Source organism: Perca flavescens, chromosome 15 (assembly GCF_004354835.1).
Source record: "Perca flavescens isolate YP-PL-M2 chromosome 15, PFLA_1.0, whole genome shotgun sequence".
In the NCBI taxonomy this organism is placed as follows: domain Eukaryota; kingdom Metazoa; phylum Chordata; class Actinopteri; order Perciformes; family Percidae; genus Perca; species Perca flavescens.
This window is the reverse complement of record NC_041345.1, coordinates 34,797,579-34,824,158: the sequence shown is the minus strand read 5'-3', so window position 1 is coordinate 34,824,158 and position 26,580 is coordinate 34,797,579. Positions and strand designations below refer to the sequence as shown.

The 26,580-nt window shown below is 43.3% G+C and overlaps 1 protein-coding gene across 2 annotated transcripts in view; it reads right to left on the bottom strand.

The window, feature by feature from the left end:
* Window positions 1-26,580, bottom strand: part of LOC114568873 (integrin alpha-3) — a 45,644-nt gene that overhangs the window by 6,506 nt on the left and 12,558 nt on the right. Inside the window, exons 13-28 of one of the 2 annotated variants that reach the window (XM_028598496.1) lie at window positions 24,765-24,842; window positions 24,556-24,623; window positions 18,577-18,713; window positions 14,101-14,163; window positions 13,882-14,025; window positions 13,308-13,405; window positions 11,961-12,129; window positions 11,281-11,367; window positions 11,022-11,101; window positions 10,243-10,320; window positions 9,896-9,998; window positions 9,656-9,832; window positions 8,784-8,918; window positions 8,510-8,620; window positions 7,732-7,830; window positions 7,296-7,421 (exon numbers count right to left, since the gene is read on the bottom strand). In XM_028598496.1, the coding sequence (XP_028454297.1) occupies window positions 7,296-7,421; window positions 7,732-7,830; window positions 8,510-8,620; window positions 8,784-8,918; window positions 9,656-9,832; window positions 9,896-9,998; window positions 10,243-10,320; window positions 11,022-11,101; window positions 11,281-11,367; window positions 11,961-12,129; window positions 13,308-13,405; window positions 13,882-14,025; window positions 14,101-14,163; window positions 18,577-18,713; window positions 24,556-24,623; window positions 24,765-24,842 (1,753 nt within the window). The remainder of the gene's footprint in view (window positions 1-7,295; window positions 7,422-7,731; window positions 7,831-8,509; window positions 8,621-8,783; window positions 8,919-9,655; window positions 9,833-9,895; window positions 9,999-10,242; window positions 10,321-11,021; window positions 11,102-11,280; window positions 11,368-11,960; window positions 12,130-13,307; window positions 13,406-13,881; window positions 14,026-14,100; window positions 14,164-18,576; window positions 18,714-24,555; window positions 24,624-24,764; window positions 24,843-26,580) is intronic. The other variant, XM_028598497.1, reaches the window with a different exon arrangement.

Genomic DNA, 26,580 nt, shown 5'->3' with positions numbered 1-26,580 from the left:
AACAGTAGTGGGAGATACGGTGAAACCACACTAACAGCAGGGGGAGATACGGTGAAACCACACTAATAGCAGGGGGAGATACGTTGAAACCACACTGAACAGTAGGGGGAGATACGGTGAAACCATACTGAACAGCAGGGGGAGATATGGTGAAACCACACTAACAGCAGGGGGATACAGTGAAACCATACTAAACAGTAGGGGGAGATACGGTGAAACCACACTGAACAGTAGGGGGAGATACGCTGAACCATAATCAATAGCTGGGGGAGATACGGTGAAACCATACTGAACAGTAGGGGGAGATACGGTGAAACCACACTGAACAGCAGGGGGAGATACGGTGAAACCATACTGAACAGTAGGGGGAGATACGGTGAAACCATACTGAACAGCAGGGGGAGATACGGTGAAACCACACTGAACAGTAGGGGGAGATACGGTGAAACCACACTAACAGCAGGGGGAGATATGGTGAAATCACACTAACAGCAGGGGGAGATACGGTGAAACCGCACTAACAACAGGGGGAGATACGCGGAAACCATACTGAACAGTAGTGGGAGATACGGTGAAACCACACTAACAGCAGGGGGAGATACGGTGAAACCACACTAATAGCAGGGGGAGATACGTTGAAACCACACTGAACAGTAGGGGGAGATACGGTGAAACCATACTGAACAGCAGGGGGAGATATGGTGAAACCACACTAACAGCAGGGGGGGATACAGTGAAACCATACTAAACAGTAGGGGGAGATACGGTGAAACCACACTGAACAGTAGGGGGAGATACGCTGAACCATAATCAATAGCTGGGGGAGATACGGTGAAACCATACTGAACAGTAGGGGGAGATACGGTGAAACCACACTGAACAGCAGGGGGAGATACGGTGAAACCATACTGAACAGTAGGGGGAGATACGGTGAAACCATACTGAACAGCAGGGGGAGATACGGTGAAACCACACTGAACAGTAGGGGGAGATACAGTGAAACCACACTAACAGCAGGGGGAGATATGGTGAAATCACACTAACAGCAGGGGGAGATACGCTGAAACCAGACTAACTGCAGGAGGAGATAGGCTGAAACCATACTGAACAGCAGGGGGAGATACGGTGAAACCACACTAACAGCAGGGGTAGATATGGTGAAACCATACTGAACAGCAGGGGGAGATACAGTGAAACCATACTGAACAGCAGGGGGGAGATACGCTGAAACCATACTGAACAGTAGGGGGAGATACGGTGAAACCACACTGAACAGTAGGGGGAGATACGCTGAAACCATACTGAACAGCAGGGGGAGATACGGTGAAACCACACTAACAGCAAGGGGAGATATGGTGAAACCATACTGAACAGAGGGGGGAGATACGGTGAAACCACACTGAACAGCAGGGGGAGATACGCTGAAACCACACTAACAGCAGGGGGAGATACGATGAAACCAAACTAACAGCAGGGGGAGATAGGCTGAAACCATACTGAACAGCAGGGGGAGATACGGTGAAACCACATTAACAGCAGGGGTAGATATGGTGAAACCATACTGAACAGCAGGGGGAGATACGGTGAAACCATACTGAACAGCAGGGGGGAGATACGCTGAAACCATACTGAACAGTAGGGGGAGATACGGTGAAACCACACTAACAGCAGGGGGGGATACGCTGAAACCACACTGAACAGTAGGGGGAGATACGCTGAAACCATAATCAACAGCAGGGGGAGATACGGTGAAACCATACTGAACAGCAGGGGGAGATACGGTGAAACCATACTGAACAGCAGGGGGAGATACGCTGAAACCATACTGAACAGTAGGGGGAGATACGCTGAAACCATAATCAACAGCAGGGGGAGATACGGTGAAACCATACTGAACAGCAGGGGGAGATACGCTGAAACCACACAGAACAGCAGGGGGAGATACGGTGAAACCATACTGAACAGTAGTGGGAGATACGGTGAAACCACACTAACAGCAGGGGGAGATACGGTGAAACCACACTAACAGCAGGGGGAGAAACGCTGAAACCACAAAGAACAGCAGGGGGAGATACGGTGAAACCACACTAACAGCAGGGGTAGATATGGTGAAACCATACTGAACAGCAGGGGGAGATACGGTGAAACCACACTAACAGCAGGGGGAGATATGCTGAAACCACACTGAACAGTAGGGGGAGATACGCTGAAACCATAATCAACAGCAAGGGGAGATACGGTGAAACCATACTGAACAGCAGGGGGAGATACGGTGAAACCACACTAACAGCAAGGGGAGATATGGTGAAACCATACTGAACAGCAGGGGGAGATACGCTGAAACCACACTAACAGCAGGGGGAGATACGCTGAAACCACACTAACAGCAGGGGGAGATACGCTGAAACCAAACTGAACAGTAGGGGGAGATACGGTGAAACCATACTGAACAGCAGGGGGAGATACGGTGAAACCACACTAACAGCAGGAGGAGATACACTGAAACCATACTGAACAGTAGGGGGAGATACGGTGAAACCACACTAACAGCAGGGGGAGATATGGTGAAACCACACTAACAGCAGGGGGAGATACGGTGAAACCATACAGAACAGCAGGGGGAGATATTGTGAAACCATACTGAACAGCAGGTGGAGATACGGTGAAACCACAATAATAGCAGGAGGAAATACGCAAAAACCATACGGAACAGTAGCGGGAGATACGGTGAAACCGCACTAACAACAGGGGGAGATACGCTGAAACCATACTGAACAGTAGGGGGAGATACGGTGAAACCACACTAACAGCAGGGGGAGATACGGTGAAACCACACTAACAGCAGGGGGAGATACGGTGAAACCACACTGAACAGCAGGGGGAGATACGGTGAAACCATACTGAACAGTAGGGGGAGATACGGTGAAACCATACTGAAAAGCAGGGCGAGATACGGTGAAACCACACTAACAGCAGGGGGAGATACGGTGAAACCACACTAACAGCAGGGGGAGATACGGTGAAACCATACAGAACAGCAGGGGGAGATATTGTGAAACCATACTGAACAGCAGGTGGAGATACGGTGAAACCACAATAATAGCAGGAGGAAATACGCAAAAACCATACGGAACAGTAGGGGGAGATACGGTGAAACCGCACTAACAACAGGGGGAGATACGCTGAAACCATACTGAACAGTAGGGGGAGATACCGTGAAACCACACTAACAGCAGGGGGAGATACGGTGAAACCACACTGAACAGCAAGGGGAGATACTGTGAAACCATACTGAACATTAGGGGGAGATACGGTGAAACCACACTAACAGCAGGGGGAGATACTGTGAAACCACACTAACAGCAGGGGGAGATACGGTGAAACCACACTGAACAGCAGGGGGAAATACGCAGAAACCATACGGAACAGTAGGGGGAGATACGGTGAAACCATACTGAACAATAGGGGGAGATACAGCGAAACCACACTAACAGCAGGGGGAGATACGGTGAAACCATACTGAACAGTAGGGGGAGATACAGTGAAACCACACTAACAGCAGGGGGAGATATGGTGAAACCATACTGAACAGCAGGGGGTGATACGGTGAAACCACACTAACAGCAGGGGGAGATACGGTGAAACCACACTAACAGCATGGGGAGATACGCTGAAACCATACTGAACAGCAGGGGGAGATACGGTGAAACCATACTGAACAGCAGGGGGAGATACGGTGAAACCACACTAACAGCAGGGGGAGATAATCTGAAACCATACTGAACAGTAGGGGAGATAATCTGAAACCATACTGAACAGTAGGGGAGATACGGTGAAACCATACTGAACAGTAGGGGGAGATACGGTGAAACCATACTGAACAGCAGGGGGAGATACGGTGAAACCACACTAACAGCAGGGGGAGATACGGTGAAACCACACTAACAGCATGGGGAGATACAGTGGGGGAAATAAGTATTTGACCCCTTGCTGATTTTGCAGGTTTGCCCACTTACAAAGAATGCAAAAATCTACAATTGTAATCATATGTACATTCTAACAGTGAAAGACAGAATCCCAAAGAAAATTCCAGAAAATCACATCATATGAATTTATTAAAATTGATAACCATCTGATGAGGAAAAACAAGTATTTGACCCCCTGGACAAACAGCAAGTATTCTGGCTCCTACAAGCCAGTTAGTCTTTCTTTAAGACACAGCCCCAATCCGAACCAATTATCTACATCAAATACACCTGCCTCACCTCGTTACCTGTATAAAAGACACCTGTCAACACCCAAACAACCAGCATCCAACATCACCACCATGGGCAAGACCAAAGAGCTTTCTACGGACATCAGGGACAAGATTGTTGATCTGCACAAGGCTGGGATGGGCTACAAGAGAATTGGAAAGCAACTTGGAGAGAAAAGATCAACTGTCGGTGCAGTTATCAGGAAATGGAAGAAGCACCACACCACCGCCAACCTCCCTCGGTCTGGGCCTCCACACAAGATCTTGCCTCGTGGGGTGTCCCTGATCATGCGAACGGTGAGGAATCATCCCAAAACCTCAAGGGGGGAACTGATGAATCAACTGAAGGCAGCTGGGACCACAGTTACAAAAGAAACGGTTGGTAACACACTACGCCGTCATGGATTGAAATCCTGCAGCGCACGCAAAGGTCCCCCTGCTCAAGAAGAAACATGTACAGGCCCGCATGAAGTTCGCCATTCACCACCTGGACGACTCAGAAGAGGCCTGGAAGAAGGTGATGTGGTCAGATGAGACCAAAATAGAACTTTTTGGCCTCAACTCAACTCGTCGTGTTTGGAGGGCAAAGAACACCGAGTACAACCCAAAGAACACCATCCCCACCGTCAAGCATGGTGGTGGCAACATCATGCTTTGGGGGTGCTTTTCAGCCAAGGGGACGGGACAACTCCATCGTATTGAGGGGATGATGGACGGGGCCATGTATCGTGGAATTCTGGACCGACATCTCCTTCCCTCAGTGAGAGAGCTGAAGATGGGTCGAGGATGGGTGTTTCAGCACGACAACGACCCTAAGCACACCGCCAAAGCAACAAAAGAGTGGCTGAAGAAAAAGCACATCAAGGTTCTGGAGTGGCCTAGCCAGTCTCCAGACCTGAATCCGATTGAAAATCTTTGGAGGGAGCTTAAAATTCGAGTTGCCAGGCGACAACCTCGGAACCTGAATGATTTGGAGGCTGTCTGCAGGGAGGAGTGGGCCAACATCCCTGCCGAAATGTGCACAAACCTTGTCACCAACTATAAAAACCGTTTGACATCTGTGCTGGCCAATAATGGCTTTTCTACAAAATATTAACATGCTGTTTGTCCAGGGGGTCAAATACTTGTTTTTCCTCATCAGATGGTTATCCATTTTAATAAATTCATATGATGTGATTTTCTGGAATTTTCTTTGGGATTCTGTCTTTCACTGTTAGAATGTACATATGATTAAAATTGTAGATTTTTGCATTCTTTGTAAGTGGGCAAACCTGCAAAATCAGCAAGGGGTCAAATACTTATTTCCCCCACTGTACGCTGAAACCATACTGAACAGCAGGGGGAGATACGGTGAAACCATACTGAACAGCAGGGGGAGATACGGTGAAACCACACTAACAGCAGGGGGAGATAATCTGAAACCATACTGAACAGTAGGGGGAGATACGGTGAAACCATACTGAACAGTAGGGGGAGATACGGTGAAACCATACTGAACAGCAGGGGGAGATACGGTGAAACCACACTAACAGCAGGGGGAGATAATCTGAAACCATACTGAACAGTAGGGGGAGATACGGTGAAACCATACTGAACAGCAGGGGGAGAAACGGTGAAACCACACTGAACCCTAACCTCCTAAATAAAATGGGTAGAAAGGCCATTAGTTTGCTGTGTTCATTTGATTGCTTCACAACACATTATTGTTGTCATGGTGACAATGTGTAAGTGTCGCCATGAACTGTATCACAGCTCGCTTGGAGGAGAGCGCTCGGGAGACGTTCTCTGGACCAGTGGGAGTGACTCGAAGGGCTGTAAGACCCTGCAGCAGTTCAGCTCATTCTCTGTAACCAATGCTGCATGAAAGCACGGAGAAACTAGCCAGACAGCCGGCCGGTGGGTGAATTGTTAGCTCACTAACGTTAGCTGACTTAACGTTAGCTTGCTAACTCCAACGTATCTCCTTGTCATATTGTACACAGAAAACATGCCAAACAAAGCTGTCACTAATCTGGAGATAGTAATGTGTTTTGTTTGGATGAAGCATGAAGTTGCTTGCTTTGGCCCTCTGCCTTGTAATGTTACTATTAAGGGGGTAAGCTTCGCTTCAGAACTCAAACCTTCGATGGCGCCATTTTGTTGCTACAAAGCGATCACCTCCTGTTAGTATTTCACTGATCGCCATTGTTTTTTTTACATCACTTGACTGCAAATAACTTTACATCTGAAGCGTTTAAAGACTCTATATGTCCATTGTTTATTTCTAAAGAAACACGACAATGTATAAAAGGCTCCATTACCTTGTACCTCACGTTATAGCTCCGTAGTAGACGCTTTTGTAAAAATAGGCTAACGATTGGGTCATAACCACGAGACTTACTGTCGCACAGTAGAGGAATTACCGTATAGTACAGGAGAAGCTCACAGGCAGTTTCGACTTACATTAGCTGTTTAGGTTTAATTACTAATGTTAACTAGCATGTTAGTTAGCGATAATTAGCCTGTGCTTATGTTATCTCCTTACATATACCTACACTCTCCGTCTCTGTAAGATTGGAAATGATTGAGATTTCTCTTGGCACAGCTACCAGAAGACTTACAACTTTCAGACACGTTGCTCACGTCACATCTACGTTGTCTCTGTCAGTTGGAGGCTGCGCAGTAAAGCAAGAGATCACCGGAAAAGTGCTTCTAATATCCTTCACTGGTCTCCGTCCAGAGCAACGGGTTCTATTGGTCCATTATATATATGTCAACGGTTACTACTCCACTGTAAGTTTATATGTTACCATGGCAATGGTACACATAAAAATGGCTGCAGCTCTGACTATTCTGCTACGTGGATTTGAATGAAAATGGCCTTTCTATCCATTTCATTTCTATGAGGGGGCGACACCATGCCACTGGGATTTTACTTATGATTTTATAGACAAAATGTAAAAATGATCACATTTCTGTGGAGAGTAGATGCTAAAACGTCAGCCAGCAGTGTTTAGTGAAGAGTTTTGTGTTGTTCTGTATGTGACAGAACTCTGTTTACCTTCCAGAGCAGCAGGCAGATCCCAGCCAGCAAAAGGACTCCAGTCAGCACCGACAGCACCAGGATCCACAGGGGGGCGCTGGAGTTCACCGGCTGCCCCGGCTCTGGGTAAACGAGGACCTCAATCTGCAGAGGAAGCACACTGGGATTCAGCAGGAAACAGGAAACTACAAACACACTGATCTGATCAGTGTAGTTAAGGTTAGGATAGCCGATTGGTCAGGGGATAGGACCTGAACCAATCGTGTTCTGTTACCTTGCACGAGCATGGACACCTGGCCAATCGTAGTGCAAATGCTACTGAAGGGCATTAAACAGTGTCTTAATGCACAGTGCTGCCTCTGGGCAGCGCTGTAATAAATAGTGCTGACTCTGGAGGGGGGGGCGCTGTAATTCCCCCTGCTACCTCTAGTGGTCGCTGGCTGCAGGAGACTACCTCTGTGCTGCGAGGCTCCATGGTGATGGTCGGTTTGTTCGTCTGCAGCTTCAGAGTCGCTCGGCCTCGAACCAACACACTCCTCGCATCGCTGAAGTCCTGAAACACAAGATCCCATTTAAAAAAAAACAATCATTTAAATTTTGCCACTAGGGGGCAGCAAAGCAGAAACACTAACACAGTCCTGATATTTTTATGCATTTAAGTGCAGAAGTTGTTACCATAGACTGTTAATATTAATGGACAAAGCAACTGGTTCGGCGAAGTGCTGCAAATGCGGAAGTGCCTTAAACCTGCATTATATCTGAATTATGGTCTCGTTGATTTTAAAATCAGCTATAAAGCAGGGGGTGTTTTAGGGTGTGGCTATGATGTGATTGCCAGTGAAAGTGTGTAACGTAACGTAGAGTGTAAGGGCTCTTCCCTCACTCCTCCCTCTCTAAAATTGTCACATCCCCAATCAGGATGGCTGCGCCCGTAACGGCAAACTTGATGACTCATAGCAGATCTCCACAAACCAACGGGTGACGTCACACATGCTCTGTCCATTCATATTAACAGTCTATGGTTGTTACAGAGTACCTGAGCACAGCTGAGGCTGAGCCAGACAGGAAACCAACCCCCCCTCCATACCCTCGGAAGATATGGAGGGTTTGTCCCCCCCTCCATACCCTCGGAGGATATGGGGGGCTTGCTCCAGAACTAGGAGCTAAAAGAGGCTGCAAAGATGGAGACGGTCTTTAAAAGGTTAAATATAAATATGATGAAGCGTTGGTACCTCGATCAGGGTGGAGTTCCAGAGTCTGGCTCTGACTGTCAGAGTCGCTGAGTTCTTCATGTCGACCAGCGGACAGACGAACGTCACACACTTAGCGCCGCGAACACAGTCCTGCACACGCACGCACAAACACACACACACACACACACACACACACACACACACACACACATCAGTTACTACATGTGTTCTCCAGCCCATAAATCAAATCTAAACCCTCCCACAGCCTTTTGAAAAGGTAAGAACAAAACAGCCGTAACAGGTGTATTGGTACCAGAGTGTAGGACTTCTTCTTCTGTCCCTGCAGGTGGAGGATAGGTAAAGTTTTTTCTCCCTGCTTCTCCTCCGCCTCCTCCGCCTCCTCCTTCAGACTTCTCCTCTTCCTCTTCTTTGTCTCATCATTTGACAGCTGAGAAAACAGGAACAGAAGTTTATTAACGACAGTTCATCTTCAGTCATCTTAATTGCTACAGCCAGTTTCACACAACACAAGTTGAGCCAATGTGCTTTCCAGTCGAGGCAGCTACTTTGAAATCTGCCTCAATACAATGAAACTACTTTAAAAAAGTACTTAATCTACAATACAAAATGCAATACAAAACTACTGACATGATAAAACCAAAGTCAAGTAAAGAAACAGAGGATAGGAGAGGAAAGCAAACCAGCAACAGATTAAAAACCTGGATAAGGAAATAGAATCCAGAAGTTCAGAGGACGTGACAGACTGAACTGAAGAGAAAGGTTGGTCTATCTTTTTTAGACATCTTCTTAAATTCTCCTTTAAGGGTATTTGCATATAACTGACCCTCATGTGTTTCATTTCAAAATGTTCAGAACAAACTCAGCTTTCTGTGAAGTGAGATTCAAATTTGTCCCACAGCATTGGTATGGCATAGTTAGCCTGAGGCTGAGGCATTGCCATAGTTACCCTGAGGCTGAGGCATTGCCATAGTTACCCTGAGGCTGAGGCATTGCCATAGTTACCCTGAGGCTGAGGCATTGCTATAGTTAACCTGAGGCTGAGGCATTGCTATAGTTACTCTGAGGCTGAGGCATTGATATAGTTACCCTGAGGCTGAGGCATTGATATAGTTACCCTGAGGCTGAGTCGTTGCTATAGTTACCCTGAGGCGTTGCTATAGTTACCCTGAGGTTGAGCGGATTGATGATGTTGCCGGGCGGAGTGCAGCGAGCCTCCAATGTGCCATTCACTCGGATCTCTGCGAGGTACAGCAGCCACTTCCCATTGGTCGCCTCCCACGGCCAATCAAACTCCAGCTGCAGGTAGCCTAGGTGACCCAGTGGCTTCCCGCTGCTGTGCACCTATCAGAGATGAGTTAACACCTGTCTGTCTGTGTGTCTGTCTGTCTGTCTGTCTGTCTGTACCTGAAAGGTGAAGAGCAGCAGACTGCCGATGTCCTGCGTCTGCTTCATGGACGACTCACCGGTCACATGACCGCTGAAGGAGGCGGGGCCTGGCGGGTTGATTCTGTCAGGACACAGGTGAGTTCATCAGGTCAGAGGTCAACTTTCTGCAGAGCAGAGAGGCGAAGCACAGCGCAGGAACCTTCTGGAATTGGTTGCTACTTGAAAGGTCAGAGGTAACAAGGTAAGGGTAGCGCTGTACCTAGCTGGGCGGCAACGTTCTCCCCATCAGAAAACAATGTAACGGCCAGCACAGAGCAGTTTTACTGCGGATCATGTGTAGGTGCTTTAGACTGAGTGGTACTTACAGAGTGAGAGATGTCTGCAGTGAATACTCCACCAACATGGAGACCGAGACAGGAAGCAGGTCTGACTGCTCGCTGAGCCTGAAGACACATAGTACACACAGTACTGTGACTTTCTGCTCCATTGCCTGGTACTTGCCTTTGTCAGTGACAAACAAAAGTAAATTACACAGGATAGTTAACATGGCCAGCAAGATTGCTGGACTTCAGTTCATTTCTTTGACCACGATCTGTGAATCTACGGTAGTGAGGAAAGGACAAGCTATTTGCGGTGACGAGTTACATCCCTTATTTCAGGCGTATGAGGTGCTGCCATCAGGCAGAAGATATAGGGTGCTGTCCTTACAAACCAACCGGGCTCGCAAATCATTCATTCCTACCAGCATTACACTACTAAATAAATTAAGGAGCATAACTTGATCGTTTCTGGGTTAGTGGTCTTGTTGTTGTCCGTTGTCTATGGTCTGTTGTTTGTCTATTTGAGGAGCTGTATGGTGCAAGATGAATTTCTGGAAGGATCAATAAATGTCTATCTATCTATAGAGACACAACTCAGTACCTCTGTGTGTATGTGTGTGTGTGTGTGTGTGTGTGTGTGTGTGTGTGTGTGTGTGTGTGTGTGTGTCTCTGTGTGTGTGTGTGTGTGTGTCTGTGAGTGTGTGTGTGTGTGTGTGTGTGTGTGTGTGTGTGTGTTTGTGTGTGTGTGTGTGTGTCTGTGTGTGTGTGTGTGTGTCTGTGTGCGTGTGTTTGTGTGTGTGTGTGTCTGTGTGTGTGTGTCGTACGTGCACAGCTGCAGCCCAGACTGAATCTCTCTGGTGTCTAAACTGATCTCAGACGTCTGAAATATGATCAACACCTGAACCTGAAATACAGAAAGAGAAGGAGGATCAGGTAGAGGCTAGATTGATACACGTCTCAACACTTCAGGCTTCCCGTCCGTCACTGCAGCCGAAGACTGACTGTAACGAAGTATAGCGGCACATGCTGCCGGTATAAATCTCCAATAAAGGCTTTTTACAAAAAGCCAAGAAAGTTCTGTACCTTCTGGTTGCTTTTGAACGGGTTCCCAAGCTCACACAGAAGAACAGCGTCCTCAATAGAACACTCCACCGCTGCTGGGCCGTCGCCCTGAAACACAAAAAGACACTGGACTGACTGTAGGAGTAACTGGTCCAAGTCAAGTCCCGGGTACTTCAGGGTAAGTCAAAGTCAAGTCTCGGGTTGTGAAAGTTTATATAAGTCAAGTTTCAACTAAATTCTAAGTCCTACTGGGGCAAGTACATGTCAAGGTTTTCATAAGGAAATTGGGTAACACTTTACTTGAAGGTATCTACATAAGAGTGACATGACACTGTCATGAACACATGACACAGTCATAACACATGAACCCTAACCCTAACTTGCCATGACAAAAAACGAATGACACTTACTAAAAGAAGCATTATGTCAGAAACATTTATGACTTGTTTATAATGTTTAGGACACGTTCATGACAGTGTCATGTCACTCTTATGTAGATACCTTCAAGTAAAGTGTAACCAGAAATTGCATGTCTTTTAGGTTTCTGAACACTTTAACAGTTATTGGTAGCCTATTTCCAATAAACTCTTCCAGTTTATGTTTCCATAATGTAAAGTATGGTGTCCCTCAAGGATCACCACTCGGCCCACTACTCTTCTCTACCTACACACTCATACTCTGTAAGTTAATTGGTTAACTACCTTTTTTCGGACTCCGGAGTATATGAGCGATGGTGGGATGCTAGCGTTCAAAACGGCGTTGTGAGCGTCCTCTGCTGGTCGCCCTGGTGATGGTGTGTTGCTGACGTTAACCTCCAGAAACAATCGGTTAATGCTGGAGTCGTAGTGCAACACTTGACTGTCCTTCTGCCTGGAGACAGACACGTACACAAATCACAACATGTCAGCAACAGTCTGAGGTCATCTGGGAAAATCAGTTAGGAGATGATACAGTGGCCTGGTTAGGACAAACCTTTGTGATGTGAGAGAGCTGCTTATCATCTGTTAAACCAACACCACCCTAAATGCAGGACGAACTGTCAGATATGTTTTAAAGCGCCCATATTATGCTCATTTTCAGGTTCATAATTGTATTTTGAGGTTGTACCAGAATAGGTTTACATGGTTTAATTAAAAAAAAAAAAAACATGTATTTGTTGTACTGCACATTGCTGCAGCTCCTCTTTTCACCCTTGGTGTTCAGAGTGAGACATCTCACTTCAATCCCATCTTTGGTGGGAGGCGCACATGCGCAGTAGCTAGGTACTGGGCTACTAGCTAGAAGCTAGCGCTGCTTTAGCTAATACCACATTAGCTAGCTGTTTCTCCAACTTCAGTCATTACAAGGCAGGATTAGCCGGGAGACTTCTTCTAAACAAGGGCACACTTCCAACTTTGCGTGGAATACCTGCAGATAAGGGACATTCTTTTGTAGATTAGGGTGAACTTATGTGTGTTGTAGCAGTGTTTTGGTGGTGAGTCACCTTGTTCTCAATGGCAAAACAGTGCTACAACACACACGAGTTCACCCTAATCTACAAAAGAAATTGTATAGAACTACTTACATGTCCCTCGTCTGCAGGTATTCCACGCAAAGTTGGAAGCGTGAAGATGTAGAGAAGATGTGCAGGCCGAATGTTAATCCTGACAAGGTTACACTAACATTTTAAGGGCAATCTAATCTTGCAGTCAGCAGTGGGAGTAGTGTTAATATTGGTGGACTGACCAGCTAATAAACTGCTGACCTCACGTGTCTCATGATCCACAATAAAACTGATTCATGCATGAGTAATGATGAAATATTTGAACATTTGCTGCATACCTGAACCCCTATATTTCTTTACTACAACTACCACAACTACTAAAAGTAGAGACAAAGTGCTTCTTTGAATCATACTGCAGTTCTACTTCTCTCATTAGAAAACAAATCTACTTGATATGATCAATATCAATCGTTACCTGAGCATCCGTTTGTTGAACCCACATAACGGATGTTTTAGCACAAAGACAGAAAAGCTTTCTCAAAGTGGAGCCACAGTCTTCACTTACATGGCAAAGGGTTTCTGGTTCTCGTCTGTGAACTGGGCCGTCATCTGCAGGTTGCTATGGCAGCGGTTATCCGAACCACAGGCCTTCTGGATGTGGATCTGAAATTCAACATCAGCAAAGGAATGAACAGATGAGGACAGCTATTACAGTTTGACAATCTGAATGAAATAAATTTCTAACATTTAACTTTCAAACGGACATTTATGAATCCAGTATTTAATCTGTGAGGGGGTGAGGGTACAACAAGAACTGTGTCTACGTTGCTAACATCAGGGGTTACAGAACACAACAGAAAGTGAGAAATAAAGATATATTTATATAGATTTAAACTTTGGAGCTTCTGGCTTTAACAAGGTCTCATTCTCTAACAGATTAGTTGTTCAGATGTTCATGATTCCTAAAACAACATCCTTAAACAAGTGTGATGTTCTAGAATATGCAGAAAGTTTTGAACAATACAGGACAATAGTAAACCAAAAATTAACCATAATGCACAAAATGAAGTGTTTGGCTTCACATGTTTAACTCAAAGCAATTCTCTGGAGTTCAAAGCTGATGTGTATTAGGTTCTGACCTGGGTTCTGATGGGCCGAGGCGTCTGGCTCAGCACCGGGAGGCGTTTAAGGTCCTGGACGGCGTTTCTTTTCTTGGGAAGCTTCTCGTACAGAGAGACGTTCAGCAAGAACACCAGAGGTTCCACTTTGTCTCGGATCCGGCTCTGCAGAACACAAACACACACAACTGAAACTCAACAACACTTTTTACACAGGGAATGTTTGTCTTCGCGACTCACCAGTGCAACAGACCACTCCAGAGCGTCCTTGAACGCACCAACAGTGATAGTTTTCAGTCTGTGCTGTAAACAGCAAACACACACACACACACTTTTCACTATCTTTGTGGGGACCCATCATTGGCATAATGCATTCCCTAGCCTCTTACCCTAACCTTAACCATCACAACTAAATGCCTAACCTTAACCCTTATCCCCCACCCTAACGATAACCTAATTCTATCCCTAATCCTATCCCTAATCCTAAAACCAAGTCCTGAAACAGCCCTTTAAACTTGTGGGGTCCAGCATTTTGGCCCCACAAAGCCCACACACACACACACACACACACACACACACACACACACACACACACACACACACACACACACACACACACAAAACACAAAACACACAAAACCCTAACCCTTAAAGTGATGGTTGGGAGTAATTTCACCCTAGGGTTCTTTGCACCATGACCTCGAGCCAAACAACCCCCCAGAAGCTTTTTTGACCTTGATCTAACATTGGGAGAGTTAGCGTTATCAGCTGAATAGCTTAGTGCAGGCGCTAATGGATCCAAGAGTGTCTCTTGTACATTACCCGAAATGATACCAAACGTCTACACTAGTACAAATAGGTTATGTACTCATCTTACAGCAGCAACAACAACAGCAGAGAGCAGAAGCCAAAAGGCAAGTGTTATTTACATAAACTTCTGGTGTACTTACAAACTTTACAATCCATCGTTTTATGAGTACATAACCTATATGTACTAGTGTAGAAGTTTGGTATCATTTTGGGCATTATTAGTGGGGTAATGTACAAGAGACACTCTACTGGGGGGGTGTTTGGCTCGAGGTCATGGTGCAAAGGACCCTAGGGTGAAATTACTCTGAACCATCACTTTAAGTACAAAACCAAATCAAAGCGATAAACATTTCTTTTCAAAGAAAAAGAATTAAACAAAACCAACAAAATTATCAACCTTTTATAAATTTGTTGAAAATTTTTTAAACATGGTTTTAAATTTGCAAAGTGAACTACACATAGTTAATTCTATATTAAAACTGTTCCACAAGGTAAACCCTTTTACCGACGACATACAGATGTTGTTCTTACTTGTTTTTTTAGACATTCCCTTCAGTTCATACTACTACTACCAACCTCTGAATACTGTCAGGGAGCAAATTATTGTGTGCTTTGTACATTATTTGTGCAGTGTTTAGATCAACTAGATGACTGAATTTTAAAGTGTGTGTGTATAATAAATAGGGGTTGGTTGGTTTGTAGTAACCCAATCTACTTACAGTTCTTATTAAAGGACAATTCCGGCGCAAAATGAACCTAGGGGTTAATAACATATGTGTACCGAGTCGAACGTTCCCTGGGAAATGTTTCCATCTTGGAAAAACAGTCATGAGCAGTCTAATCATGAATGCTGTGTTTTGAGATATGTTATTGGTTACTGGTTGCATGGCGTTTGTAGTTTGACTGGTCATGACTGTTTTCTAAGATGGCACCCGTATGAACCCATGAACTCTACTATCTTTATAATCTATCTTTTTAATAAACTGTCTGTACACATAGTTCTCAATGCTTGGGTTTACATGTAGGGACCCTCATTATGCTACCGTTTAAGTGTGGTGCTATTTTGAGCTTTGTTAGTGGTATAAGATTTACTAGATTTACCATCTGCCCCAAAAGCTAGCGTTAGCAGCTAACCACTGGTTCGCGTAGCTTGTTTAAAGCTAGAGACACATTTGATTAGCATGAAAACATTTCCCAGAGAACGATCGACTCGGTACACATATGTCATTAACCCCTAGGTTCATTTTGCACGAGAATTGTCCTTTAATGGAAGGTAGGGGGATCTTGTGTGAGGTTTATCGGATGTATATTTAACGCATTTGGATGACATAATGTATGCATATGTTTTCTGCATGTGTACTGTATGTTTACTGTGTTTATGTGCGATACGTTGCCATTTCTTGTTCTCTCGACTGCCCAAGACAAATTAATAAAGGCTTATCTCATCTTATCTAGTTTTTTTTTTTTTTTAGTAAGACTTTAAACAGCATCAAGACACATGATGATGACTCCACTTTAACTGAACGTAGACGTGAGGAAGCACTGACGGTGTAGGACTTTCTCTCTCTGCAGGCAGGGTCTAAAATTAACTGTTTTGTCCACCAGCCAACTGGTTAGTGAATGTTGAAGTTTTTTCCAGCCACTCAGTTGATTACTGTTGTTGTTTTGGCTAGTGAGGGCAGCAAATCTACCAGCCGTTTGGATATTTCACCAGCATTTGGCTGTTAGATAGTGCTAATGTTGAACCATGTCTGCAGGTTGATTTAAATGAAGTGAAACCTGCTGCTGCCTAGAAAGAAATCCAGCTAAAATGAATGGTTAACGGACTAAAAATAGCAGCACGAGTTTCTTTTTAGGATGGTGTACGCCATGATGCGTTATATACTGGAAAAATTCTTCTCCTATCAATTGGTGTTCTGGCACACTCTGCAGAGCCTCTGTCTCTAACGTCACCAAGAAAATGAACTTATTCCTCTTTAAATGTATAAATACAGCGTTTTTCTCCACTCTTTCTTCATCAACATGGCTGTCTTTGGGCATGGCAGTGTTATCCTCTGAAAGGTAATCTCAAGCAGTAAAGTCCGTTGTTGAGTTGAACTGTTGATGATTTCCATAAACTCTGACGGAACCAGTTTGAAACAGCGTTCACTGAGTCATCACAACAGAAATATACAGAAACACAAACATGCGCAGATAAGAAAGTTATAAAGACGTGATAGGACGAGTCCTGAACATTGTCAACTTTAACTCAACGTGCATTTACCAACAAAAATGTCAAACTGTTCCATTCAGACATTTCTCCAACAGAAAGTTTAGTGTTTTCTGTCTGAACGCTGGAGGAGAAACAGGAAGTAAACTCTGATTAAAGCTCAGAAGAATCAGTCACTCTTATCTCACACAGCACAACTTCCTTTCATTAAACCTTAAAATATCTGAAACTGCATCAAACTGCACATCTCACGTGTTTTTTCCTTCAGAAATCAAAAGAGAAACATTCAGAGTCAATGTTCGTGAGAATATTTGTTATTATTATTGGAAGTTGTAGCAGAGGTGGCGTTAGCTTTTATTTTCAGTTGTTAAAAAAGGTTTTTGGTGGATAACTTGGGAAAGATTCTCGGACTGGACATCAGATTTCTTTTTCATTTTAAATACATTTCAATGGAGCCAATCATAATGTTGGTTCACAATAACTTCTGGGTAGAAAACTTCTTCAGAGGCAAAAGATTTTATAAAAAAGTTGGAGCATTTTTAACGGGGATAGGTGGGACATCAGTGTTTAACTTTATGGGCCTTTTCTTGCACCCGGCGCAGCACATAGCCAGACGCAAGTGTCTTTGCTAGTCTTAAAGGTGCAGTAGGTAACACTTATAAATTGCATGTCAATCACTGCTCATGCACATGCATTCATTCTCCCTTGTGGGGGGAGGGGCTTAGGAGACCGTTTTAGCAGAAAGGGGCGAAGTGACTGAGAATATGTCAATGTTCAAATTCTTTGGCTAAGTCCTGGATCTGCACAATCCTAGCTAAAGCAACTTTAAGACTGACGCAGTTGTCAATTTCCTGTTTAAATACAAAAGCACCTGCACCCATCTGTGGCCCATGGGCGTGCTGGTCTTACAGGGAGGTGTGTGAAGGTGCATTCTGGGAGTATTGCTATCTCGAGTCAGCAGAAAGTGATCGCGCCATTTGATCCACAAAAACCTGGACTAAAGTCAATATTGCAGCATTTCATTGTTATTTTAACAGAGCATTAGTAAAATGCTCCTAGGCTCGGCACAGCGTGCGCACACTATGCTTGTTACACAATCAGGGAGGCTCAGAGCACACACACATGCAGAAGATTAAAAACATTACAATGTGAAATAGTATTATGATTTGATCTGCTCGCACACTTTCACTTCACGCACGAGCCGATCAGTTTCTTTTCTCCGTCCTATTCAGCAAATCCTCCATCATCATAGCAATGCTCCAAGGTCCAAACGCACCTGGCTTTTAAAGGGAATGGGAGATGATCTCTGATTGGTTTATTGCATGTTACGCCCAAAACACACCTCTGATTAATGAAAACACAACCCTTTTGGACTATGCGCCCGGCGCACATACCCTTTTCTCCGCCATTAAACTAGCAAAAATGGATTTATACACGCCCTAAACACACCTCATGCCGTGCGCTAAGATCATTAAAATAGGGCCCCATATCTTTCAACGTTACAGCTACGGCTAAAAATGACAACAGAAAGAAACTGATTACACATAAATATCTTCAGAATTCAAATCAACGGCCACTGTCTAACAGGAAGTGATTGTTGTGTTATAGAGACGTCACAGAGATTCGGTTAATAGCGTTTCCCTTCAGATAGTTATGAGTTATTAAAATCAACATGTCCAGATGTGAGTGTGTCTCACCAGCAGTCCGACTCTTAGGGTCTCACATTGTTTTTTCGGCATTGACAGGTAACTTGAGTACACGCTCTTCCCATTGTCCTGGAAATGGAGGCGGGGGTTGAGGCTGGTGACATCAGCAGCAATGGCGAAGTGGACGGCTGAGAGACAGACAGACAGACACAATATTAAAAACACCTCACACTTTATATATATTTGTTAAATATCAACATCTTATTTTCGTGTAAATGAAGGTTTAAGACAAGTTAATTTCTTTAGCAGCTTCAAAACCCAAAGTCGAGTCAAGGTGGTTCAGATGAAAAGGTCACTAAATAACAGACAGATAAGAGACATATGCCTCCTTCCTCTGGGACAGATGTTAGTAGTTTTAGAAACATCTGCTATCATTGTACACTGATTGTTTTGTAACCATGCATTTGGTGAGTCAGTTTTTAATAATGAAAAGCTCAATGTTGGTTAATAGGTTTGATAAGGACAAAGGGCAGCGGACTGACCACAAATGGACTAAAATTGTGTATTTTCTTTATTTATTTATTCACAATACCACTTGAAACATTACAATAATACAGCTGGGGGGGTACAAGATTAATTGGGTAGAATGACTGGGTCCCCCAAAGAAGTTAGAAAAGCTTATAGGTGGGGGCCCGTGATTCAATAAAAAGTAGTGGTGCAAACTATAGAATACACAATTACCACAAATGATGATGACTAGTTGCACGCGAGAGGCGCACCAGTACATACATAACATTACATACACATACAATCATACATATACATTCCAGTAGTCCATGAAAAAAACAAAAAATCTGTTTTATATTAGATGTAGGTTAATAAAAAATATTTTTTTTGTTGTCTTTTAAAGTTGGAGATAAAGGGCAACACCTTGAGGCCATCATCAATCCCGTTCCAAATCTGCGCCCCCCTACAGACAACACTCAAACTGGCGCGAACATGGCTGCGACATTTTCCTGATATAAGCGGTTTGATTCTCGTTTGGTTGGTATGCTGGGGGCTGGAGATAGGAACAAGACTACTCAATCTAGAGTTCAGCCTGTTGACAATTTGGAACATAAGGCAAGCATTATGGTATTCATTTAGCTCAGTCAGTCTTAGTAACTCAAAACGGTGGAATAGAGGTTTGGTGGGGGAATTTATCTCTGACCAGGACAGAGCCCGTACGACTTTCTTTTGCAAGGATATAAGTTTTTTAAGATGGCTGGTGAAAGTGTTACACCATATCACATTGCAATAGTTAAGGTGCGGTTCAAAGAGAGTTTTATACAATGTGAGAAGGGCAGACAGAGGAAGAAAATGTCTGATCTTATAAAACAAGCCAACATCCTTGGACAATTTATTTACAAGATAGTCAATATGACATTTAAAGCTGAGAGAGTCGTCAATGAGGACCCCCAGGAATTTAGTGGAATACACTCTTTTTATCTCCTGCCCATTTATTTTAATCAGGCAGTGATCAGTCTTTTTAAATTTTTTACATGATTTAAATAAAATGTAATTAGTTTTGCTCACATTTAATGACAGTTTATTACATTTAAAGCAGGAGCCCACTTTAGTTAATTCTGAGTTTACTATCTCTTGTAGAATAAGTGGGTTCCTGTGTTATGTAAACAAATTTGTGTCGTCTGCAAAAATTATTTTATGAAATATTTTAGAGGAATTTATGAAATCATTTATATATAAAATGAATAAGAGTGGCCCTAAAATAGAACCCTGGGGGACCCCAAAGGTCATAGGCTGACAAGTAGAGTTATGGTCATTGACATGGACATACTGTTCCCTCTCGTATAAATAACTTCTGAACCATTTAAGTGCTAGACCTCTGATACCATAGTGATGCAATTTGTACAGTAAAATATCAAAGTCAATGGTATCAAAGGCTTTTGATAGGTCCAAGAAAATACCAACACCACATTTTCCCTCTTCAATGCAGTCATGTATTTGTTCTATTAAATCGAGTATTGCCATAGAGGTTGTACTCTTTTTTCTGAAACCGTATTGAGAGGGGACAAGAATATCCAGTTTTTCAAGATAGCCACTGATTCTGGTGTATACCACCTTCTCCATTACTTTGGAGAAGGTGGGTAGGATTGATATGGGCCGGTAATTGCTCAAATCATTTCTGTCACCCGATTTAAAAATTGGAATTATTTTAGCAATTTTTGTCATTTTTGGTACAGTGCCAGTAAGTAAAGAAAGGTTGATGCAGTGAGCCAGTGGCTCTACAATGACATTTGCAATGGCTTTCATAATCTTACTACATATTCCATCTACACCTGCGGTGTATGAGCTCCTGAAGTCCAAAATGATCTTGAGGAGCTCGGTACTATCTGTTGGTATCATAAAAAATGATGTTAATGTAGCTACCAGAGAGAAAATGCTTAAAGTTAACACCCTGGGGTTGATTTATCTTCTTAGCCAAATTTACACCTATTGAAGCAAAATGATTATTAAAACTCTGTACAAGATCGGCTTTAACATTAACAAAGTCAGGCAGGGTAGTAGGTTTATGTCTCCTGTTGAGGACTTCATTTAACACATTCCATGACCTCCTGCTATCCCCCTGTGAAGCTTGTAAAAGTTCAGTGTAATGGCATCTTTTGCTCTTTCTTATGATCTGCGTTAGTTTATTTTTATAAGAAATATATTTCTCTTTATTTAAGCTAGAAGGATTTTTTATGTAGGATTTATAAAGCATACTTTTATATTTAATAGACTTTTAAATTCCCTTTGTAATCCAAGGGTTCTGGAGGGTAGTGCTGCATCTGACAGTTTTCTCAGGGATTGTATCCATGATGGATTCTTGGATGATCTGTATCAGGCTGTCATATGCTGTATCAGGAGTCACACTGTCATAGACAGAGTCCCATGACTTGGCCTGTAAATTAACAATTAAGTACTGTAAAGTTCTGTCGTTGATGATTTTAGATTTAATTTTTGAGAGTGGAGGAGAGAACGATTTGCCAGAGCCAAAAAATATTACAATAGGAAAATGGTCTGTGATGTCAGACTGCACGACTCCAGCTTGGTATTTTGAATATTAGTAATGATATTGTCAATAATGTTTTGGATGTCGGTGTAACTCTAGTAAATCTATTAATGGTAGGGAAGAAAGAGGAGGAATGCAATGTGTTCATAAAGTCATGTTTTACCCCATCTTCCTTTGAAATATCAATTATAAAATCACCCAGGAGTATACACTCTTTTTTTTGCTTATTCAGTTTATGCAATAGATCTTCCAGTTTACAGTAAAAAGTGTCAAGAGCAGAGTCTGGTGGGCGATAGAGTACACCGACAATAAATATTTTGTCATTATTGTTAATCTCAATAAATAAGGACTCACAATAGTCATCCTCTAGATAAAGATCACAAGGTTTTACTTGGAGACTGTTCTTAACATAGAGGCAGACCCCTCCACCTGTTCTATTAGGTTATTCTTAATTTGTAGTTTGTACCCATCGAGGTTAAGTAAATCTGCATATGAAAAATCATTGAGCCAGGTTTCACTACACCCAATAACATCAAAATGACAACTTGAATTAGAGAGTAAAGAAGCTAAATCAGAATGATGTTTGTTTAGGCTTCTAATATTTAAATGTAACAATGAATAATTATATTTATCATTTAATGGTTTTAAGTTATCAGGGTCAAGAACATTGCAAATAATATTCCCACCCATTTTAAGGATAAACAGACATTAGCGAGAGCGCGAGCCGCAGCGTGTTTTCACTTGTTACCACGTCACGTCATCATGTCATTTTATGATGATTAAACCTGAATATGGCACAGTGAATTACTGTATGTTGTATATAATTCATCCAAAAGACAAAGATCTCTGTGTGTTTGACCTTTGACTGTCCAAACTTGACGATTTGCTGTTTAAATAATATAGAAAATGTATTTTTTATCATGAAAATGTCAGAATTTATAGGGCATATGGAGCCAGAGTGTGCAAAAATGTTTCTTATTTTCATTCATGTATTTCTTCACATTTTGTATTTGCAAGACTGAAATATGTCTGTTAAACAGACGTGTCTTGTAATCCCATGTGAGATGGGCCAAATGTTTGGCACAACACAACTACTGTACTAAACAGTTTGAATGCAAACAATTGTCTGCAGATAAAACTGAAATTGTGATTGATAACATTTAGTCAGCGATCACGCAAAAACATGGGTGCCTGATCTCCATCTTCTCGGTCTAGTCCGCGTAATCTGGCTGGGAGTTTTCATCACTTCATCAGTTTTGATGCTCAAACACAGGAACAAACAACACAGGCCTTTCCCCCTGGAGACCGGGGTTCATGTCCTGTGTGTCACTGAAACGTACATTTTGTAACCCCACCCACCATCTTGTGCCAACCCTAACTGTCCCGTTCTTATGCCGCGTCTCAGTTAAACGTACGTCCCGACCCAGAGCGACTAAAAGTGACGCCAAGTGTCCCAAACAAGTGCATCTAAATATGACGCTAAAGGAGACTTGTTGCAGCAATAACAAACACCAAAGATACCGGACCAAGCGTCGCTTTCTGATGTGATGGGAGTGAGAATGTGTTGGACATTATGACAGATTGTCTTTAGATGTGAGTGCTGTGGAGATAGAGCTGGACATGCAAGACTATTTCAGAGTCTTTTTACGTTCTTCTAGTGGACGGTAGGCTTGAGTGTACCTCAGGGAGACGTTGCCCCTCAGTCGGCAGCTCTTCAGCTTTAGAATAGTCTCCTAATAAGATTAAGCTCGCTAAATCATCAGTTCAGACATTTAGGTTTTAAACCTGTGTCTTATATTCTGTTTCAATTGTATATTTTGTATCTGGTGTTTAATCTCATTGGTTCATTTGTGTGTGTGTGTGTGTGTGTGTGTGTGTGTGTGTGTGTGTGTGTGTGTGTGTGCATGTGGGGTTTGGTGTCATAGCAACAGTGTGACCTTGTCTCTGATTGGTCATATTAACGAGACAGAGGCAGGGAATACAGAGAGCTCCCAGAGGAATACTGAGTGTGTGTGTGTGTGTGTGTGTGTGTGTATAATAATATCAGTTTCTGTAATGTGATTTATCATTCACAGAAACACATGCAGAGGACAAGGACCTGAGGACACACAAGGACACATGATGATGTAATCTGATAGGTGTGTGTGTGTGTGTGTGTGTGTGTGTGTGTGTGTGTGTGTGTGTGTGTGTGTGTCACTTTGTTGATTAACAGCTGCCGTTAATTGACATCTGTGTCCTGTCAATCGATCAGGTCGCCCAATTAGCTGAGAGCACACACACACACACACACACACACACACACACACACACACACACACACACACACACACACACACACACAAACACAGGAAGCAGCAGACCATGAACAGACTCGTTAGCATTGTGTCCTCATAAACACTCATCTGTCAGGTTAGCGCCAGATGCTAAGTCTGAGGTTTCAATCAATGTTTCTCAAATAGGGGAATTTGAGATTATTTTTATGCATAATTCCTAAACAGATGCAGCGCTGTTCCACTGTAATAAGGCTTTGTTTTCTACCAGAAATGTTCTGTGCTATTCAGAGTGCTCTGAGCTGGAGGAATATTTTTGACAAAAATTAGAAAACCACAGCTTTAAATGATTCCTACAGTCATGACGGATTCTCAGAAACAAATTGAATCTGGATGTTTCAACAGTTTTCAGCAGTGATCCAGATTAAAAATCTGCAGAATTTAGGCTGCTCGGATGGAGATGTGTTAACACATTGTTTGTTTGTTTTAATTTTCATAAAGTCTGAGGACAATGGGGCGACCTCTGGCTCTCCCACTAGAGAGTAGGCAGCGGCTCGGGGTTAGAATCCAACCACATGTCTTCCTCCCCTTAAAGTCCAGAAGATTTGAGGAAAATTGACTGAAGATTGGCTGTGTCCCTGCTGACATGATGCAGTATGCATGGGTCAAACTTCATGTTATTACAATAAATATGCTGTTTATACTCACTGATGTTGTCTCTGTCGCTCCTCTCTCCAGTGCTGAACATGTAAGAGAAACACACCTCCACCTGAACACTGACACACACACACGCACACGCACACACACACACGCACACACACACACACACACACACACACACACACACACACACACACACAGTGAGTCCGCCTGTTAGCATGTTAGCCTGTTAGCTTGTTAGCAGGTTTGAATCTCACCAGAAGTCGCAGCTGTTGGGGTCAACAACGTCTGGAGAAACTCTAATGGTTTTATTCAGGTGAACGACTGGACGAGTTCTGAGGAAACCAATACAAATGTAAAAGTAGAATTTGAACAGATGGTCACTGTTAGAAAGATAAGATAGGATAAGGTAAGATAAGTTAAGGTAAGATAAGTTAAGTTTAGATAAGATAAGATAAAGGAGAACTCCGGGCAATTTTTACGTTAATCTTGATTGCTATATGTATATGAGTACTGTCGATAGCAAAAAAAAAAAAAGAGCTGAATCGGTGCTAGAAACACGGAGCTGCTAAAGAGTGCCTTTGTGCCTCTTAACAGACACAAAATGCAATTAAAATGTCTGTGCAACATGAACAGGGCCCTTACATGACAACAAGATGCATTTAGCAACTTAGCCATTGTTTAAATTCACCTACCCTCTTAGCTGCTAGCTGCCGTCTGGGATGAGTGAGTGTGTTCAGCCAGGCTCCGGTAATAATCATCACGCAGCAGTTCCATGTGTATTTGTAGCATATATATCCATTTTGTGTGCTGTCGTTGGTGAATATGAGTCTCTGCAGTGGTGAATTGTGTGGTAGTTTCCTTAGCCAGGCTAGCAGCCCGGACCGGCATCCTTCTACTTCCTCCCCGCCTCCCTCGCCTGCCGAGGCCGATAACAATCCAACAGGCGCCCGCTGGTCTGGTGGAGGTCTTCCAGAAGACCGTTCAAGCCTTTGCGGTGAAAATTTTTATTTTATTTCAACCTCACAAATAGGTAATTGAGCACTGTAGTGGTTATGACCACATTAGTGAATATGTAACTACATGGAAACGGACCAAATTCTGTTTATGCCCTGTACAGTAAAATAGTGTTTTAGACTGCTAGCTGTAGTCTCGCGCTGAAGTCCCGTGGGAATTCAGTTGTAGCGTGAAAAAGGTAAATAGCAGTGTGTAGGTTGGAGGAGCGTAGTGTGTGAAAAGTGACAATTGGAGATGTTCACAAGGGAAGAAGCTTAGAGTTTGAAAAACAAGGGTTGATTTACTGTGGAAAAGAAATGGAAAGCGTTTGTACCTTTCCAAATTGTGGCAACAGAATGAGAAAATACAAGAACCTAAACTTTCATCGTCTTCCTTTCCATGAACATGATATTCTGCAGTTGTGGCTAATTGCACACTGCTATTTACCTTTTTCACGCTACAACTGAATTCCCACGGGACTTCAGCGCGAGACTACAGCTAGCAGTCTTTAAACAGAATTTGGTCCGTTTCCATGTAGTTACATATTCACTAATATGGTCATAACCACTACATTGCTCAATTACCTATTTGTGAGGGTGAAATAAAATAAAAATGTTCGCCGCAAAGGCTTGAACGGTCTTCTGGAAGACCTCCACCAGACCAGCGGGCGCCTGTTGGATTGTTATCGGCCTCGGCAGGCGAGGGAGGTGGGGAGGAAGTAGAAGGATGCCGGTCCGGGCTGCTAGCCTGGCTAAGGAAACTACCACACAATTCACCACTGCAGAGACTCATATTCACCAAAGACAGCACACAAAATGGATATATATGCTACAAATACACATGGAACTGCTGCGTGATGATTATTACCGGAGCCTGGCTGAACACACTCACTCATCCCAGACGGCAGCTAGCAGCTAAGAGGGTAGGTGAATTTAAACAATGGCTAAGTTGCTAAATGCATCTTGTTGTCATGTAAGGTCCCTGTTCATGTTGCACAGACATTTTAATTGCATTTTGTGTCCGTTAAGAGGCACAAAGGCACTCTTTATCTTATGCCCCCATAACTGCCGTTTTAGC